At 33.7% G+C, this 18,810-nt stretch overlaps 2 protein-coding genes and 1 non-coding gene across 6 annotated transcripts; 1 reads left to right on the plus strand and 2 right to left on the minus strand.

Annotated features, from left to right (window-relative positions):
• The first annotated feature begins 9,933 nt into the window (after positions 1 to 9,933).
• On the plus strand, positions 9,934 to 13,724 carry LOC116004327. Of its 4 annotated transcripts, XM_031244320.1 has the most exons (5): positions 9,934 to 10,476; positions 10,817 to 10,857; positions 12,095 to 12,188; positions 12,422 to 13,318; positions 13,400 to 13,724. In XM_031244320.1, exons 3-5 carry the CDS (start codon positions 12,124 to 12,126, stop codon positions 13,503 to 13,505), a joined length of 1,068 nt encoding a protein of 355 aa, XP_031100180.1. In that variant the 5' UTR covers positions 9,934 to 10,476; positions 10,817 to 10,857; positions 12,095 to 12,123; the 3' UTR covers positions 13,506 to 13,724. The 4 variants fall into 4 exon arrangements, with proteins under 4 accessions (XP_031100180.1, XP_031100179.1, XP_031100182.1 ...); XM_031244319.1 differs by lacking the exon at positions 10,817 to 10,857; XM_031244322.1 differs by lacking the exon at positions 10,817 to 10,857 and having other exon boundaries at positions 12,425 to 13,318.
• Positions 13,725 to 15,386: 1,662 nt separating this feature from the next.
• TRNAR-UCG lies at positions 15,387 to 15,460 on the minus strand. The gene has a single exon. It is a non-coding gene; the product is annotated as a tRNA-Arg (tRNA).
• A 754-nt stretch (positions 15,461 to 16,214) lies between these two features.
• On the minus strand, positions 16,215 to 18,352 carry LOC116003656 (40S ribosomal protein S10-1-like). The gene is made up of 5 exons (XM_031243559.1): positions 18,197 to 18,352; positions 18,036 to 18,084; positions 17,621 to 17,900; positions 17,385 to 17,520; positions 16,215 to 16,512 (listed from the first exon to the last, which is right to left on the minus strand). The coding sequence occupies exons 1-5, from the start codon at positions 18,197 to 18,199 to the stop codon at positions 16,429 to 16,431; spliced, it is 552 nt and encodes a 183-aa protein (XP_031099419.1). The 5' UTR covers positions 18,200 to 18,352; the 3' UTR covers positions 16,215 to 16,428.
• Between the last annotated feature and the right edge of the window lie 458 nt (positions 18,353 to 18,810).

Genomic DNA, 18,810 nt, shown 5'->3' on the forward strand with positions numbered 1-18,810 from the left:
TGATATCTTCATAAGGGATCCATGGGGTGATGACATGTGGCAAATCCAATCCTAGACTAAGATTTGGCCATTTAATGTAACATTAATGAGGTATGGAGGCTTTGTACTTGATTGCTTGGTCTTCAAGAACAATATCAAACAAGATCATCTCATCTCTCTCCTACTCTCCATTTCATTTTCGTGTAACACACTAGGAAGAAGAAGAAAATTATTTTAGCTTAGTCTTCCATTGTGATCCAAGAACACTTAGTCATTTCTTCAACTCCAAGAGCTCTACTATAGGTAAGAACTTCGGTTTTGTTCGGTTCGATTCCTTCTAAGACTTAAGCTTTAACTTAAGTGTTAATATAAGTGCATGAAAAATATTGTTATTATGGTGATGTTTTAGGGACTTTGGATTCAAGGAAAGATCTAACTCTTCTACGGTTTTAGAAATCTTCTATTGAGGTAAGGAATTCCCTTAAGTTGGAATTAGTCACTTGAATTTGGATAATTGATTTTGGTTGAAATATGGTGTTTTTGGAGCTTTGGGGATATTTTTGTATACATGTTCATAGCTTGGATATGCTTGTATATGTTGTATTTATGTCCATATAGGCTTATACTTGTGAAAATAGTGAAAGGAAATCAGGGTAGATTCTGGCAGCAACTTCCATGATTTACTGGGAAAAATTGGTAAGGTATTTTGACTCCATTTTTTGTAGATATGTAGTTCAACAAGTGTAGAACCTACATATAAAATTTCATAATGATCGGAGTAGTATAAGTATAGTTTTCGGAATTTTTCCCAAAACTGGACGGAGAGAAAAATATTTCGGACCAAGGGCAAAAAGGGAATTTTCTGTGTTTATTCGTGGATCAAAATGACCAAAACTTTTTATGGACATCAAGTACTATAAGTTGGGGTTCTACCATAAAAATTTCAAGTGAAAAAGAGTTCGGGAACTATTTTTACCGGCCCAATCTTTCGGACTGCGCCAAGCTGAAATTTTCTGAATTATGCTTAGTATGATTATGGATGTGCTAGTGATAATTGTGAGGTAGTTAGTGAGTTAATGGTGATCAGGTGATGCTAAGGACATGGATTAATGATAGAGATTAAATGATAATCTCATGATTTTTGGGTTATGGTTAGGCAATGACCTTACCTATTAGAATTTATATATATTTGGATGTACGATATCCTCAAGTTATGATCTAATGGTGTTGATCATAGTGGAAGTTGTTGAGGACGATAGTTAAGGATGTTGGTTGATTTTAAGTGTGAGATGGACATATGAAGTGTATCCAAAAATGTTTATGAAAACTTACGTTGAAAAACGTATGCTATTTTGATATAAAGGTTGTCAAAACCTTATTGTTTGAGAAAATGATGTTTGAAAATCCTTCAAGGGCTAAAGAGGTAGCCGATATCAAATATTGGACTCATTTGTGAAATATGTCCAAAGAAATGATTTAAGAAAGAAAAACTGAAGGAAGGAAAATGTTTTCAAACCCTTAGTTTCTGGAATAAGGTGGGGACCTACGGGAAGGCTGGAAATGCCATGGCCCGAGGCTTGTATGATCAATTCAAACTACAGAGCGAAGTCTATTCGCTGAGAAGAGATGGAGTTATGAAAAAAAGAAAGCCTCGTGCTTACTCAGGGGAAACTAAGTGAATTTTTGACTATGAAAATTATTGTTACTCTGGGCTGCGGTTCAGATTATTATGAGCATTAGAGCTGCGGTTCTATTTGCAAATGATGAAATTCTTGGAAATGAAAGTTTTGCAAACTTGTCTGAAAGGACATGAAAATGATTTTTTTTAAACTTCTAAGTTAAAAATGTTTTCAAACCTTTGTCTACTTTTAAGTGACAAATGGATTTTCTTACTTAGCCGTCGTGCTAACTACACTTCATTGTGTCCTTTATTAGATGCAGATTAGTGTGGACTCTAGTAGCCCGATGAGCTCTAAACAAGATGGGAGTGGATGTCGATGTTGTAAGTTTAGCCTTAACGTTTGGGTATAGGAGAGATACCTGAGCGTGGCGGTAACACCGAGTTTTCTGCTGGTTAGACGCTTCCGCAATGTATTGTAATATTAGGATTTTGTAATAAATCCCAGATGTGAAAATTGGGGTGTTACAAATAATATTATTTTTTCTAAGTTTTTATTGTGAATTGTGCATAAATATATTTTGTGTGGTATATAGTTATATGGTGATTGCATGGTATTAAGAAATAAGGGTTCTATTCAATGTAGCCACCGTTTAATTTGAGAAAATTCTGACAGGCGCAATTTGAAATTAAAATTCGTTAAAAATACTTTTTGAACTCCGATTGGCTTGAAATTTTATTTATAGATCCTAGACTTCTAATATTTGATTTATATAAAATTATTTTGTTATAGATATGCTTCATTATTTCTAGAAAAATTTCGTAAAGTTGTGGCAGTGTGCTGTCAGTTAAATTTCTGTGCAGCGCAATGTTGGGAAATATTTCGAAAAAAATACTTCTAGAACTTGGATTGACCTGAAAATTTTTGTGTATAATCTAGACTTGCTGTACTTATTATCTGGAAAATTTTGTGTTAAAATATGCTCCCTATTTTTCCTTAGAAAATTCTACAATCCAGGTTATAATTTCTGAAATTTCTGTCAGTTTATGTTTCTTGTGTTTTGTTGATTATTTATGCCATTGAGAAGTTATTTAATTGAGATTATATGCATATATGTTAGTTACAGAGGTTGGAATATTATTTTTATGGGAGGCATATCAATATTTTGGGAAAATGCATACATTTGTATATGAAATTCAAGTGAATGTTATTAGTAGTTTATGTTTTAGTTGGCTACAAAGCTTGTGATTGAATTTTGAAAATTTACCATCTTGGAGTGACATATGAGAAATATTGTTATCTTTATTTTTATAAAGATGGAGGATAAAAGGTTTGGTTGGGTTGTGATGCCCTTAATGAATTATAAGATGTGTAGTATCCTGTTATGAGTTTCTGGATACTTGGGTTAAGACCCAGTTGGTTGTATAATGAGCAGTAGAAACGTATCATGTCTCCATATGACTTTTGGTTTTGTTATTTTGAGGAGTGGTTAGCGGAGTCTACCACTAGGGTATTTACCCTGTTGAGTAGTAGTCATTAGAAATGTATCATGACTACTAGGACTAGTTACTACCCATTGGATTTGGAAACCTATTGGGGGTGTGCACACTTAAGGTATTAGTTATGTTCCACTTAAATGGGATANAAATGCCATGGCCCGAGGTTTGTATGATCAATTCATACTACAGAGCGAAGTCTATTCGCTGAGAAGAGATGGAGTTATGAAAAAAAGAAAGCCTCGTGCTTACTCAGGGGAAACTAAGTGAATTTTTGACTATGAAAATTATTGTTACTCTGGGCTGCGGTTCAGATTATTATGAGCATTAGAGCTGCGGTTCTATTTGCAAATGATGAAATTCTTGGAAATGAAAGTTTTGCAAACTTGTCTGAAAGGACATGAAAATGATTTTTTTTAAACTTCTAAGTTAAAAATGTTTTCAAACCTTTGTCTACTTTTAAGTGACAAATGGATTTTCTTACTTAGCCGTCGTGCTAACTACACTTCATTGTGTCCTTTATTAGATGCAGATTAGTGTGGACTCTAGTAGCCCGATGAGCTCTAAACAAGATGGGAGTGGATGTCGATGTTGTAAGTTTAGCCTTAACGTTTGGGTATAGGAGAGATACCTGAGCGTGGCGGTAACACCGAGTTTTCTGCTGGTTAGACGCTTCCGCAATGTATTGTAATATTAGGATTTTGTAATAAATCCCAGATGTGAAAATTGGGGTGTTACAAATAATATTATTTTTTCTAAGTTTTTATTGTGAATTGTGCATAAATATATTTTGTGTGGTATATAGTTATATGGTGATTGCATGGTATTAAGAAATAAGGGTTCTATTCAATGTAGCCACCGTTTAATTTGAGAAAATTCTGACAGGCGCAATTTGAAATTAAAATTCGTTAAAAATACTTTTTGAACTCCGATTGGCTTGAAATTTTATTTATAGATCCTAGACTTCTAATATTTGATTTATATAAAATTATTTTGTTATAGATATGCTTCATTATTTCTAGAAAAATTTCGTAAAGTTGTGGCAGTGTGCTGTCAGTTAAATTTCTGTGCAGCGCAATGTTGGGAAATATTTCGAAAAAAATACTTCTAGAACTTGGATTGACCTGAAAATTTTTGTGTATAATCTAGACTTGCTGTACTTATTATCTGGAAAATTTTGTGTTAAAATATGCTCCCTATTTTTCCTTAGAAAATTCTACAATCCAGGTTATAATTTCTGAAATTTCTGTCAGTTTATGTTTCTTGTGTTTTGTTGATTATTTATGCCATTGAGAAGTTATTTAATTGAGATTATATGCATATATGTTAGTTACAGAGGTTGGAATATTATTTTTATGGGAGGCATATCAATATTTTGGGAAAATGCATACATTTGTATATGAAATTCAAGTGAATGTTATTAGTAGTTTATGTTTTAGTTGGCTACAAAGCTTGTGATTGAATTTTGAAAATTTACCATCTTGGAGTGACATATGAGAAATATTGTTATCTTTATTTTTATAAAGATGGAGGATAAAAGGTTTGGTTGGGTTGTGATGCCCTTAATGAATTATAAGATGTGTAGTATCCTGTTATGAGTTTCTGGATACTTGGGTTAAGACCCAGTTGGTTGTATAATGAGCAGTAGAAACGTATCATGTCTCCATATGACTTTTGGTTTTGTTATTTTGAGGAGTGGTTAGCGGAGTCTACCACTAGGGTATTTACCCTGTTGAGTAGTAGTCATTAGAAATGTATCATGACTACTAGGACTAGTTACTACCCATTGGATTTGGAAACCTATTGGGGGTGTGCACACTTAAGGTATTAGTTATGTTCCACTTAAATGGGATATTTGCGTAGTGTTCAGTAGAGTGATTACTGTTCACTAGGGCTTATAAATTAAGACCCTGCCCATTATTTGAGATTAAATGGGATATTTGCGTAGTGTTCAGTAGAGTGATTACTGTTCACTAGGGCTTATTAATTAAGACCCTACCCATTATTTGAGATTGAATGGGATTTTGTGTAGTGTTCAATAGAGAGATTATTGTTCACTAGGGCTTGATGATACAAGACCCTACCCATTGTATTGAGATTGGTGTTCCTCCATGTATATGTACATGTATATATTAACAGTGATTTTGAAGAAATATTACTTTTGAAATGTTCCTAAATTTTCTATTATGGGAAATACTGATTTCGAAATTATGAATTATGAGTATTTTTGAGAAATTATGAGTGTTGGAATTCTTGAATATTTTTGGAGAGTTGTGATTACTTAGAATATTGTGAGTATTGTTTATTTGCATCTTTATGTTCCAATAATATTAATGCACACATCTATACATATCATTATCTACAAGTTGTGCTCCTATGTGCTATGTGTATGTAAATAGTTATTTTAGGAGGTGAATTAAATCTTACTTAGCTTTGCGCTAACTTTGGATACTTTTTGAGTATATTTCAAGCGCATCTGCATGAGCATGGATTATGAGAGCGATTCGTCACTTCCTAGATAGTTTGTTAAAATTTCGTTTTTATAGAAAATCTAGAAGTTGTTTTCAGATGAGTGTTATTGATTTGTTGTATTACTATTAGTTTGGAGATATCTTTGTAAGTTGTAAATCTTAGCCTTAGCGTTTGGGTATAGAGAAATACCTGAGCGTGGCGATAACACCCATTTTCCTTTTGATTGGTTAGTTAATGCTTCCGTAATAATAATAGTGAATTTTAAATTGAGAAAAAAAAATTAAAGGAAAATTTGGTCTTGGAAATTGGGGTGTTACAGTTCGATGGCCTATTTGACATATTTTTTGCAAAAAAAAAAAAGTCATATTTACATTTACCTACTATTACAGGTCACTAACAAGTAATTATGCCTTGATGAACTAAATTGACATGTTTATGTACCTAATTGCAAATTTAAAAAGTTTAAGCGCCTAATTAATTTTTCAGGTAAAGTTCGATGGCCTATTTGACAAATTTTTTGCAGAAAAAGTCATATTTACATTTACCTGCTATTACAGGTCACTAACAGGTAATTATGTTTTGATTAACTAAATTGACATTTTTATGTATCAAATTGCAACTTTAAACACTTTGAGGGCCTAATTAATTTTTCAGGTGAAGTTCGATGGCCTATTTGACATATTTTTTGCAAAAAAAATCATATTTATATTTACCTGGCATTACAGGTCGCAAACATGTAATTATACCTTGATGAACTAAATCGACATGTTTATGAACCTAATTGCAACTTTAAAAAGTTTGAGGGCGTAATTAATTTTTCAAGTAAAGTTCGATGGCCTATTTGACATATTTTTTGCAAAAAATGTGATATTTACATTTACCTGCTGTTACAGGTCACTAACAGGTAATTATGCCTTGATAAACTAAATTGACATGTTTATGTAGCTAATTACAACTTTAAACAATTTGAGGGCCTAATTAATTTTTCAGGTAAAGTTCAATGGCCTATTTGACATATTTTTTTCAAAAAATAGTCATATTTATATTTACCTGGTATTACAGGTCACAAACAGGTAATTATACCTTAATAACTAAATTGACATGTTTATGTACCTAATTGCAACTTTAAACACTTTGAATGCCTAATTAATTTTTCAGATAAAGTTTGATGGCAAATTTGACATATTTTTTGCAAAAAAAAAAAAAAAAAAGTCATATTTACAGTTACCTGGTATTACAGGTCACTAACAGGTAATTATGCCTTGATGAACAAAATTGACATCTTTATGTACCTAATTGCAACTTTAAAAACTTTAAGGTCCTAATTAATTTTTCAGGTAAAGTTTGATGGCCTATTTGACATTTTTTTGCCAAAAAAGTCATATTTACATTTATATGCTATTACAGGTCACTAACAGGTAATTATGACTTGATTAACTAAATTGACATGTTTATGTACCTAATTGCAACTTTAAACACTTTGAGTACCTAATTAATTTTTCAGGTAAAGTTCAATGGCCTATTTGACTTATTTTTTGCCAAAAAAGTCATATTTACATTTACCTGATATTACAGGTCACTAATAGGTAATTATGCCTTGATGAACAAAATTGACATCTTTATGTACCTATTTGCAACTTTAAAAACTTTGAGATGCTAATTAATTTTTAAGGTAAAGTTCGATGGCCTATTTGACATATTTTTTGCCAAAAAAGTCATATTTACATTTACTTGCTATTACATGTCACTAACAGGTAATTATGACTTGATGAACTAAATTGACAGGTTTATGTAACTAATTGCAACTTTAAACACTTTGAGGGCCTAATTAATTTTTCAGGTAAAGTTCGATGGCCTATTTGACATATTTTTTGCAAAAAAAGTCGTATTTATATTTACCTGGTATTACAGGTCACGAGCAGGTAATTATGCCTTGATGAACTAAATTGACATGTTTATGTACCTAATTGCAACTTTAAACACTTTGAGTGCCTAATTAATTTGTCAGGTAAAGTTCGATGGCCTATTTGACATATTTTTTGTCAAAAAAGTCATATTTACATTTACTTGCTATTACATGTCACTAACAGGTAATTATGACTTGATGAACTAAATTGACATGTTTATGTACCTAATTGCAACTTTAAACACTTTGAGGGCCTAATTAATTTTTCAGGTAAAGTTCGATGGCCTATTTGACATATTTTTTGCTATATTTACCTGGTATTACAGGTCACGAGCTGGTAATTATCCTTGATGAACTAAATTGACATGTTTATGTACCTAATTGCAACTTTAAACACTTTGAGTGCCTAATTAATTTGTCAAGTAAAGTTCGATGACCAATTTGACATATTTTTTGCAAAAAAAAAAAATCATATTTACATTTACATGGCATTACAGGTCACTAACAGGTAATTATGCCTTGATGATCTAAATTGACATGTTTATGAACCTAATCGCAACTTTAAAAAGATTGAAGGCGTAATTAATTTTTCAGGTAAAGTTCGATGGCCAATTTGACATATTTTTTGCAAAAAAAAAAAAAAAAAAAAAAAAAAAAAAAAAGTTATATTTACAGTTACTTGATATTACAGGTCTCTAACATGTAATTCTTCCTTGACGAATTAAATAGACATGTTTATGTATCTAATTACAACTTTAAACACTTTGAGGGCCTAATTAATTTTTCAGGTAAAGTTTGATGGTCTATTTGACATATTTTTTGCCAAAAAAGTCATATTTACATTAACTTTGTATTACAGGTCACAAACAGGTAATTATGCATTGATGAACAAAATTGACATCTTTATGTACCTAATTGCAACTTTAAAAAGTTTGATTGCCTAATTAATTTTTCAGGTAAAGTTTGATGGCCTTTTTGACATATTTTTTGCAAAAAAAAAAAGTCATATTTATATTTACGTGATATTATAGGTCACTAACAGGTAATTATGACTTGATGAACTAAATTGATATGTTTATGTACCTAATTGCAACTTTAATCACTTTGAGGGCCTAATTAATTTTTCAGGTAAGGTTCGATGGCCTATTTGACTTATTTTTTGCCAAAAAAGTTATATTTACATTTACCTGGTATTACAGGTGACTATCAGGTAATTATGTCTTGATGAACTAAATTGACATTTTTATGAACCTAATTGCAACTTTAAACAATTTGAGGGCCTAATTAATTTTTCAGGTAAAGTTCGATGGCCTATTTGACATATTTTTTGCAAAAAAAAAAGTCATATTTTCATTTACCTGGTATTACAGGTCACAAACAGGTAATTATGCCTTTATGAACTAAATTGACATGTTTATGTACCTAATTGCAACTTTAAACACTTTGAATGCCTAATTAATTTTTCAGGTAAAAGTTCGATGGCCTATTTGACATATTTTTTGCAAAAAAAATCATATTTACATTTACCTGGCATTGCATGCCACTAACAGGTAATTATGTCTTGATGAACTAAATTAACATGTTTATGAACGTAATTGCAACTTTAAAAAGTTTGAGGGTGTAATTAATTTTTCAGGTAAAGTTCGTTGGCCTATTTGACATATTTTTTGCAAAAAAAAAAAAAAAAAAAAAAAAAGTTATAATTACATTTAACTGGTATTACAAGTCACTAACAGGTAATTCTGCCTTGATGAACTAAATAGACATGTTTATGTATCTAATTGCAACTTTAAACACTTTGAGGGCCTAATTAATTTTTCAGGTAAAGTTCGACGGCCTATTTGACATATTTTTTGCAAAAAAAGTCATATTTACATTTAGGTGGCATTACTGGTCACTGACAGGTAATTATGCCTTGATGAACTAAATTGACATGTTTATGTATATAAATTATAACATCAAATATTATATAGTGCAATTGAAGATATGTTTTAGATCGATTATGTTTTCTAATGCTATCCTTGTTTGAATTATAACAAATAATTGCTTAATTAATTGCTAATGTGTAGAAGTACGCATTTAGTATAAATAATTATAATTATACTAGTTTAACACTTGGCTTGGAGTTAACTGAGACGGGAAAATCTATTCCCACCTAATTCTCGTGGAATGAGGATGGAGAATATTTCTAACGGGTACAAACCAAAATAACGGGGATGAAAACCAAATCGAGATAGCAAGAATAAAAACGGAGAGTATAACTCCTGTCCTGTTGTCATACCTAATTTAAAGTAAATTGAAAAATTAATGTATCAAAAAAAGGTATGGACAGGTCGATGAACTTTTGACTTTGTATTTGTCTTTGTCCCTCCCATTCCCATCCCCGGAAAAATGTCAAAAGTGTCCAACAATAACCACAACACAACAACAACGTCACTCTCTTCATCTGGATTCTATTGTCAGACGCTGTCTTGTCTTTTCTCTCTCCACATTCTTCAAACATAAATCTCAGGCCTTTGCCGCCGGAGATTAACTTTCCGGCGAACCCGAGATTCTGTTTTTTCTTTATCTTTTTACCCTTTTCTTTATTGTCTTTTCTCTTTTCGCCACATCTCTCAATAATTAATTAATGCCTTTCACCTTCCTTCGTGCACTGCACTCTCTCTCTCTCTCTCTCTCTCTCTCTCTCTCTCTCTCTCTCTCTCTCTCTCTCTCTCTCTCTCTATCTATCTATAGATACATACAAATGTGAATTTTCGTGTACATAACAGAATATTAATTGCTGGGATACATACGGCGGAACAGAGAGAGAGAGAGTTGAGTAGTTGACCCCTTTTTCATGGCTTAGGGATACCCACTACTATTATTACTGGCTGCCACTTTCCTTTTCTTCTCTCTCCCACATATATATATCATATATGCATACACTTTTAATCTTTTATACATACGTTATTTTCTCTCTCTCTCTCTCTATATTCATCTCATCTCCGCTGCAATATCAAAGGTACTGTTTCTCTCTCATTTTCTCTTCCATATGTTTTGTAATTATATGTATTGAGATATTTGTGTGTATGTGTGTGTTCTTTCTAGTGCAATTGGGACCTCCTGGGTATTAAGGTTGTTACTCTGCTCTCTCTTTTTTCTTTTTTTTTCTGGGAATGTTTTAAATTTTCAGGTTGTTTTTCCTGTGTGTATTTCTTTGATATGATTATAGTTCTAACCTTTATATATTAGTAATTGTGTTGTTTTGCTTAATCATTGCCCACAAAAGGCAAAATCCTTCGCACTATGCCTAACCCGACAGAATTTGTGGACTTGGTAATTTTGATTTTGTGACTCATTAGGTGGGAGGATTCAGCCTAGTACCCACATGGCGGCTCATTAGGTAAGAGCACAATACCTAGTGCAAACAAGGAGTCCACCACATTGGATGTAGCTCCCACACTGGGGCTCGCTACTAGTTCGACCTTGCGTTCTTGCCCATAATTTGCCACAAGGAACCAACCATCTGAGCCTATTTTTTGGATGACGATGGAAACCCCACAACCCTTTCGTACGTGAGTAAATCCCGCCTTGTGACCCTAGCTGATAAAGAACCACAATGAAGTAAACTAGCTTAAGTGACCGGCTCAAATCAAGTGGGCAAAGATTCAAACTCGTGACACTGTGGTTACAAGCGTGGATCATGGATTTATTGTTTTACATTTCCACTTCTTATTTTGTTGAGGTCTTTAGTTGAATGCTTAGGGTTACATTAATTGTGTTAAAATTGGATCTATGTTCTGATTAGAAGTGATTGGTGACTGAGAGCTATGGGATTTTGGGTTAAACTTTTCAACAGCTACATTTTGTTGGGGCAAAGTTACAGTTAAGATTACACATAATCATGGCCAAAATCTTAAGAATATGAATATTTGTTGCCTGAAGAAATGAAAAGGGAGGCAGTGAAGGGCCATTGCTTTAAACTTGCTAAAAACTAGTCAAAAGCAAGCAACAATGGCAGTTGGAGGTGGGGGCTGGGACAATAAAGATACAATGCAAGCAAATGGTGAAAATTGAGAAAAAGTGAAATAATTGATGTTTAGCTTCCATTTGAGATGCTTGAATTCAATTTTGGTTTGCCTTTTACCATAATTCCCTTATAGATGATTAACTGTAAAGACACCACTTTTATTGTCTCATTATGATATGCTTTGAATGATGGGAATTCAACTCTAATTGGATTTAGTTAATGGATACCTTGCCCTTGCCCACACTCTAGCCTGACAAAATAGTAGAGAGATAAGTCACGGTGACTCAGTTGTCCATTAGGTGGGAGGACCGGTGTCTGGTGCCCACAAGAAGTCCACCACATTCGGTGTAACTCCCACATTGTTAGACTCAATCCGGTGTCCTTACCCACAATCTACCACTCAAAAACTATCTGAGCTGCCCGTGTGGGCTAGTTAATGGATACATGATGGGCTTGATTGCATTGATTTTTGTAGAGGAGTGTCTCTTGATCAAACATTTATATCCATCCTTGTTACACACTTACAGCGTTGAAAATCCCTTTATCCTCCTCCCTTTTTGGTTTCCATTGAAAATGTATTATAACTCAACTCATCTTCAAGATGTGGCAGGTTATCAGTCTTATCTACCTGGGCAGTAGATGTTTGCATCACAACTTTCGCGAATCCTCCAAGCTCTACCCGCTGATGTGAACTATGACACCTGGTAATTTTCCAAGTTCTTATGCTCTCGCTTTACTATGCCTCCTTAAAATCTGTCCTAAAAGGCTAAAATCATATATTGTTTTTGTGTTATTCTTCAATTTGTCTGTAATGTGCTGTTCTGCTCTCGGGTACATACTGTTTGTTAATCGTTACTAGTTTGACTGTAATAGGCTGTTATTATTTTCGTTCAACCCGTCCCTAAACATGATTTTTGAACCGTTTGAAATGAAATAGCAGTGAAGAGAAAACAAGCATGAAGGAAAATCAGCCCGAGATTATATGCATAAGCGATGGCAATAAGGAGGCAGATGTGTTTAGCTTTGGCAAAAAAGGCGTGCTTGGTTCGAATGGCATTGTGGCAGATAGTGATAACTCAGAAGACGAATTCTCAAAGGCTCGAGATCTTGATTGTTCTCTCGAGAGTGTTGAAAATGAATCGGAAGGTTTGCAAGTGAAGGATGAGCCCCCGAATGGACTGTGTCGTTTCATTGCTCGAAAAACAGGCGAAGAAGATGCATTATTGGCATCTGATACAAAAGATAGCAACAGATACAGCCCAGAATTGCCCAAATTGATAGTTTGTTACCAAGAGAGTAACTATTATCCTGTCAAAGATATTTGTGTCGATAAGGCGGGGGTACCTGGTAAAGTTTCAGTCGAAAGCCAAAAGGACGATCGTGCTGGCACAAATAATGTTTCTGTAGGCTGTGATGGAGACAAAAATAACGACATAAGAGATGGCTCTGATACCGAATTGCTTTCAGGAGATCGATCAACGCTCCAAGCTGATGCCATGGAATTTCTAGCTCTGCAGAAGCCTCCCGAGGGGGCGGAGCATACTGCAATATCAACGAGAGAGGCGCTCGAGCCTGAAACCGAGCCCTGTCAGAAAGAAGGGAATCCCGATAAACCATTAGCTATGCCTATGCCATGCTCCCCCGAGTTGCAAGATAGCGAGGATAAGGCGAAAGGAAACCATTCGATTACTAACCGGGATCAATATGGCGACGGGGAGGCTAGTTTTTCTGGGCTCGGTTCTGTTACTTACTCGGGCTTGGTACCATATTCTGGGAGCATTTCTCTTCGATCGGATAGCAGCACAACTAGCACCAGATCCTTCGCCTTCCCCATGTAAGTTTCTACCGACTTTTCCACGCCATTATTCATCCCGGGTTTGATAATTGGTGATTAACAGTGTGTTTTTGGTTCCAGATTACAATCAGAGTGGAATAGCAGTCCTGTGAAAATGATAAAATCAGATAGGAGATTGCAGAAGCATAGGGGTTGGAGGCAGGGTCTTCTTTGCTGTAGATTCTAAATTCATTCCATTTCATTTATACATCACATCTCTCATCTCACCCACAAGCTTATATTGCATGGGTTTTGTAAGTATATAATTTAGTTTATGCTGTAGTGTTGCTTTCAGTGTATGAATCTGAGGCTAGTTTGCAGACCATGTCTTAACTTAACAGCTCTGTTATGTTCAGAACTTCAGATGCACTATTATTGCATTATCTAGCAATCATTTTTGCTCGAATTTTGTCCACTTCTGGTTCCACGACTATTGGACCATTACCACATTTAGTTTTTAACTGTTACGTTTTTGGTCTCACGACTTTTAAAACATTGTCACATTTGTTCTCTATGACATTTTTCAACTAAAAAATTAGGTCAATGGTGACCGTAAATTAAGCCAAATGACCAAATGTGACAAGATTTTAAAAGTTATGAGATCAAACGTGAAAAAAATTAAGGAAAAAGTGTCAAATAGGTCACTGAACTTATCGCTTTTGTGCAATTGAGCCATTGAACTTAAAAAGTGTGCAATTCAACCATCAAACAAGCAAAATTTGTGCAATTGGACCATTTTTACAAAATTTTTTAATTCAATTTGAGTTAAAAACATTTCAATATTGACTTCCAACTAGTATGGTAGAAGAAAATGCCACTTTTAATACATATATGTTAGTAATATAATTGGATTTTACTAGAAAATTTTTGTAAAAATAGTCCAATTGCACAAATTTTGCTTGTTTGATGGTTGAATTGCACACTTTTTAAGTTCAATGGCCCAATTGCACAAAAGCGATAAGTTCAATGGCCTATTTGACACTTTTTCCAAAAATTAATAGTTGTTAGTGATGTGTTTGTTAGTCCATTTTGCCATTTCCATCCAAAAAACGATATTCTGTGTTTACTGTAAACACCAATGGTTTATTTTGGTTTATTATGTTGTATCCTCAAATTTCAAATTTTTAAATAGATTCAATCCTACCCCACACACATATACCCCTGAATCCCTGATTTAGTCTCTCAATAGGACAAAAATGTATTAAATTTGACTCAAATAAATTTGACTTTAAGAATGTAATTTGATCAAATAAAAAGGATAAAACTAAATATGAAATTGACGCCATATTATGTATATTGTATGTGTACAATTAAAAGCTATATAACTAAATAATAATAAGGAAAAAGTGTCAAATAGGCCACTGAACTTATCGCTTTTGTGCAATTGGGCCATTAAACTTAAAAAGTGTGCAATTCAACCATCAAACAAGCTAATTAAACTTAAAAAGTGTGCAATTCAACCATCAAACAAGCTAAATTTGTGCAATTGGACCATTTTTACAAAAATTTTCTGGTAAAATCCAATTATATTACTAACATATATGTATTAAGAGTGGTAAAATCCAATTATATTACTAACATATATGTATTAAGAGTGGCATTTTCTTCCTCCATACTAGTTGGGAGTCAATGTTGAAATGTTTTTAACTCAAATTGAATTAAAAAATTTTGTAAAAATGGTCCAATTGCACAAATTTTGCTTGTTTGATGGTTGAATTGCACACTTTTTAAGTTCAATGACCCAATTGCACTAAAGCAATAAGTTCAGTGGCTTATTTGACACTTTTTCCTAATAATAATAATAATAATAATAATTAGAATTTAATATGAAACAGTATCATTATCTTTGCAATAGCACATAGGAAAAAGTACTTGCTAAATAAGAGGTACATTTCTAAAAAAAAAATTCAGTAATAATGTTATTATTGTTGATTAATTAAAATATAATTTTTTAACATTTGAAAAGTTGAAAATATATTATTTAAAAGTAGAGCACAGTGGGATTTTCAAATAGTGTTGTCATTATCGTTAAATTAGTTAGAATTTAACTTTTAGTAAAACGACCAAACGACCACAGTGGGAGTCGAACCCACGACCTTCTGATCCGAAGTCAGACGCGCTAATCCACTGCGCTATGCGGTCAGATGGTCAATCTTTCCAAAGCATTATATTTATTCGATTTATTTTTTATTTTTAACTTTTTAAAGAGATGAGAATGTACGCTATGCGGTCAGATGGGCAATCTTTCCAAAAAGAGTATTTCAGTCTTTGTTACAACGAGATTTTGTGATGGGATACAAAATTTGCAATAAAAAATTTAGTGATAAAATCATGATGACAATTATTTCTGTCGTTATATTTTATGACGGAATATTTTTTCAAGTAATGGTGACGGAAGGAAACATTTTGATCGCTTAAATCGCGATGAAGAATTTCGTCACCATTGTATACGACAAGTCTAGGGCCTACAGAATGGATTTTATCATAATTTTGTCACAAAACGTGATTCACGAATGGAGAATTATCCATGTGTATAGCGAGCAAAATATTGTTACTAATTGGTTGGCACAAAGGGCAGCAAGTGGTGACAAGGAAAGGATTGTTTATGCCAATCCTCCTATAGAGTGCAACAATCTTGTGCAGAACGATATCAGTGCACCTCATCCATGAGACAGATTAGTCTTTGTTTTTTTGGGTACTCCGTTTATTTTTCAGAAAATAAAAATTTGCGGTGTCTGTTTGAGACTTTTAGCTTATGAAAAATTATTATTTTAGGAACATTAAACAATATGTTACTACGTATATTTTACGGAGTATTAATATAGTTTTGATAAAAATGCGCCTCGAGGCGCCTCAGCATTACAAAACCTTTTTGTAAATGATATACTCCCTTGAGGGCACCAAAATTGGTAAGGATCATATATTCTTCGTTGTAAATGATATAATCAACACATTCATAGTCCATGGCAATAAAATTAAAATCCAAAATCAAAATTTGCACTAGTTCAAACGAACACCTTATATGAAAAACATCACTCTCCGACATCGTTGATTGAACAAGGGTAAATGCAGTATCCAAATGCTTCCCCCGAATCTAACAAAATGAGCATTTAAGAGAAGCTTGAACTTGGGGGTGCACCGCCACCAAATCCTCCAGCACCGCGACCAAATCCAGGTCTTCCTCCCGCACCACCCTACAAGTCAAAGTAACAAGTCTCTAATTTTTGTAAAACTGTAACCTTAGTTCAATTCGATTAATCAACAGAGCAAAACAGGACAGGAGCCATAACGGTTAATACAAATCGAGGAAATAGTTTAGGTACAAAAACAACAATATGGCAACTGTGTATATGAGAGCATTATCGGAAACAATGGACCAATGCAAATGAAAGATTTAATGGTGCATTTACTAACTAAAGAAATGAAAAATTGGAGAAAAGAAATTAGAACATCCTAAGTTTCTATAGAGCCACAATTTCTACCAAAGTCATGACTTTCCCTTTGCATAACCTAAAGTTCAATTCAGTTATTCAACAGAGTGAAACAGGACAGGAGCCATAACGATTAATACAAATCGAGGAAATAGTTTAGGTACAAAAACGATAATATGGCAACTGTGTATATGAGATGAGAGCATTATCGGAAACAATGGACCAACGCAAACAAAAGATTTAATGGTGCATTTACTAACTAAAGAAATGAAAAATTGGAGAAAAGAAATTAGAGCATCCTAAGTTTCTATAGAGCCACAATTTCTACCAAAGTCATGACTTTCCTTTTGAATAAGCTAAAGTTCAGACCCAACATCTAATCTAAAGCCATAATTTGATGATACTATATGTTCAGAAATGTGCACACTGCATACTGATGTTTCATAGTTCAATGGGTAACGTATAAGGAGTACTATATTGAATATTGGGAGTTTTAATCTTGCAATTGAACCTAATTTCTAAATTATGTGCAACAAGGAATCTAAGATCCGGTAAACAAGTAAATCCATTTTTAACAAGCTACAACAGACATTCACCAATTCCAGAATTCAGAGGACATCAAAGCAAGTGATTACCCTGAAGGCAGGCTGGTAATCAGCAGGAGCTCCACCCTTCTCGCCTCCAAATTCACCGGGTGGGCCTCGTGGACCTCCTCGGTATCCATCTCTGTCACCGAACCTTCTCTCCCCATCACCAAACCTGGGTGGTCCACTGCCCCAATCGGAAATCACATCAAACACAGTCAGTTACTCAGTTTAGCAGAAAGCCGCCTAGATTTTCAAAAATGGTTGAGAAATCAATGCATAATTACCGTGGACGGTCACCGGGAGGGCCGCCCATTGGCCTGCCGAGGGGCTTGGCAGACTTTTTAAGAGTGTTGGGGACAATCTCAGAGGGAAGGTTAAGGTACGTCCTGAGGAATTCAATGCCGTCGTTTGTAAGATACCAATAGTAGTGCATCCAAGCAAAAGTTTCCCTCACATACTCCTTCGATTTAAAGCTCTGCATAAGCTTTATCACCTGGAGATTCGGCACATCAATCAACGGATGCTTCGCCAAATTGTAATCCTTTTTGGCATAGCACACCCCCTCTTCATCGTCACAACAACGCAATTTCAAAAACACGCAACGCACTATTCAGATTGAATTTATAAAAAAAGAACCGAAAAAACATACAAAAATTAAATATCTTATGCATTTATGCATGTATCGGCGTATATACACACCTTGGAAGAGATATTTTGAGATCTCTCTTCGGTTCTTCTCAGGAATGATCTAAAAAAAATGTTAAATGAGTGTATTAGATGCAAAATTAACGTGCAGATACAGAAAGTGCATAGCTATGAGGAATCCGACTGTAGTGCCGGTAAAGGTGCAGAGAGCATACCATGGCGGCGTCGGTAGAGGCGGCGGCAGCGGTGTGAGGATTAGGGAGTGATGGAAGTTTCCGGCAAGTATAGCTACTTTAGTTAACTCCTCTGAAAACCCTAAATTGGTTGTGAAGGAGGTTTATATGGGTTGGATTGGATCCGATTCAGCTCTTACTAGGGTTGGGAATTGCGATTTTACAATTTGGGCTTTACATTCATATGATACCCAAATTTCTGTTATTTTCTTTTTCCTTTTTTTTTTTTGGCTGTAATTGATTTGGTTTTCAACATTACAATTAAAATGATTTTTGAAAAATAATTTATTACCAGTCTTTTTCTATTTTGTTAAAAGAAATTAGTTTATTTTAAAATAATATAAACAAAGTTATTTCTTATAAAATATTAATTATTTTAATGATGATAATAATTATTATTTATAAGAGAATAAAATTATAAATTAAATTTTATAATAATTATAATAATAATAATAAGTATAAATAGTAAATTGAAATTCTCAAATTATATATATGTTTATATAAACTCAAAATTTAGTGTTCAAAAACACAACATAATTTTTAAAAAATGAAAGAGCAACACTAACTTGGTCATTAATCATGACAACTAAAATGTT

Source organism: Ipomoea triloba, chromosome 14, assembly GCF_003576645.1.
Source record: "Ipomoea triloba cultivar NCNSP0323 chromosome 14, ASM357664v1".
Taxonomy (NCBI): domain Eukaryota; kingdom Viridiplantae; phylum Streptophyta; class Magnoliopsida; order Solanales; family Convolvulaceae; genus Ipomoea; species Ipomoea triloba.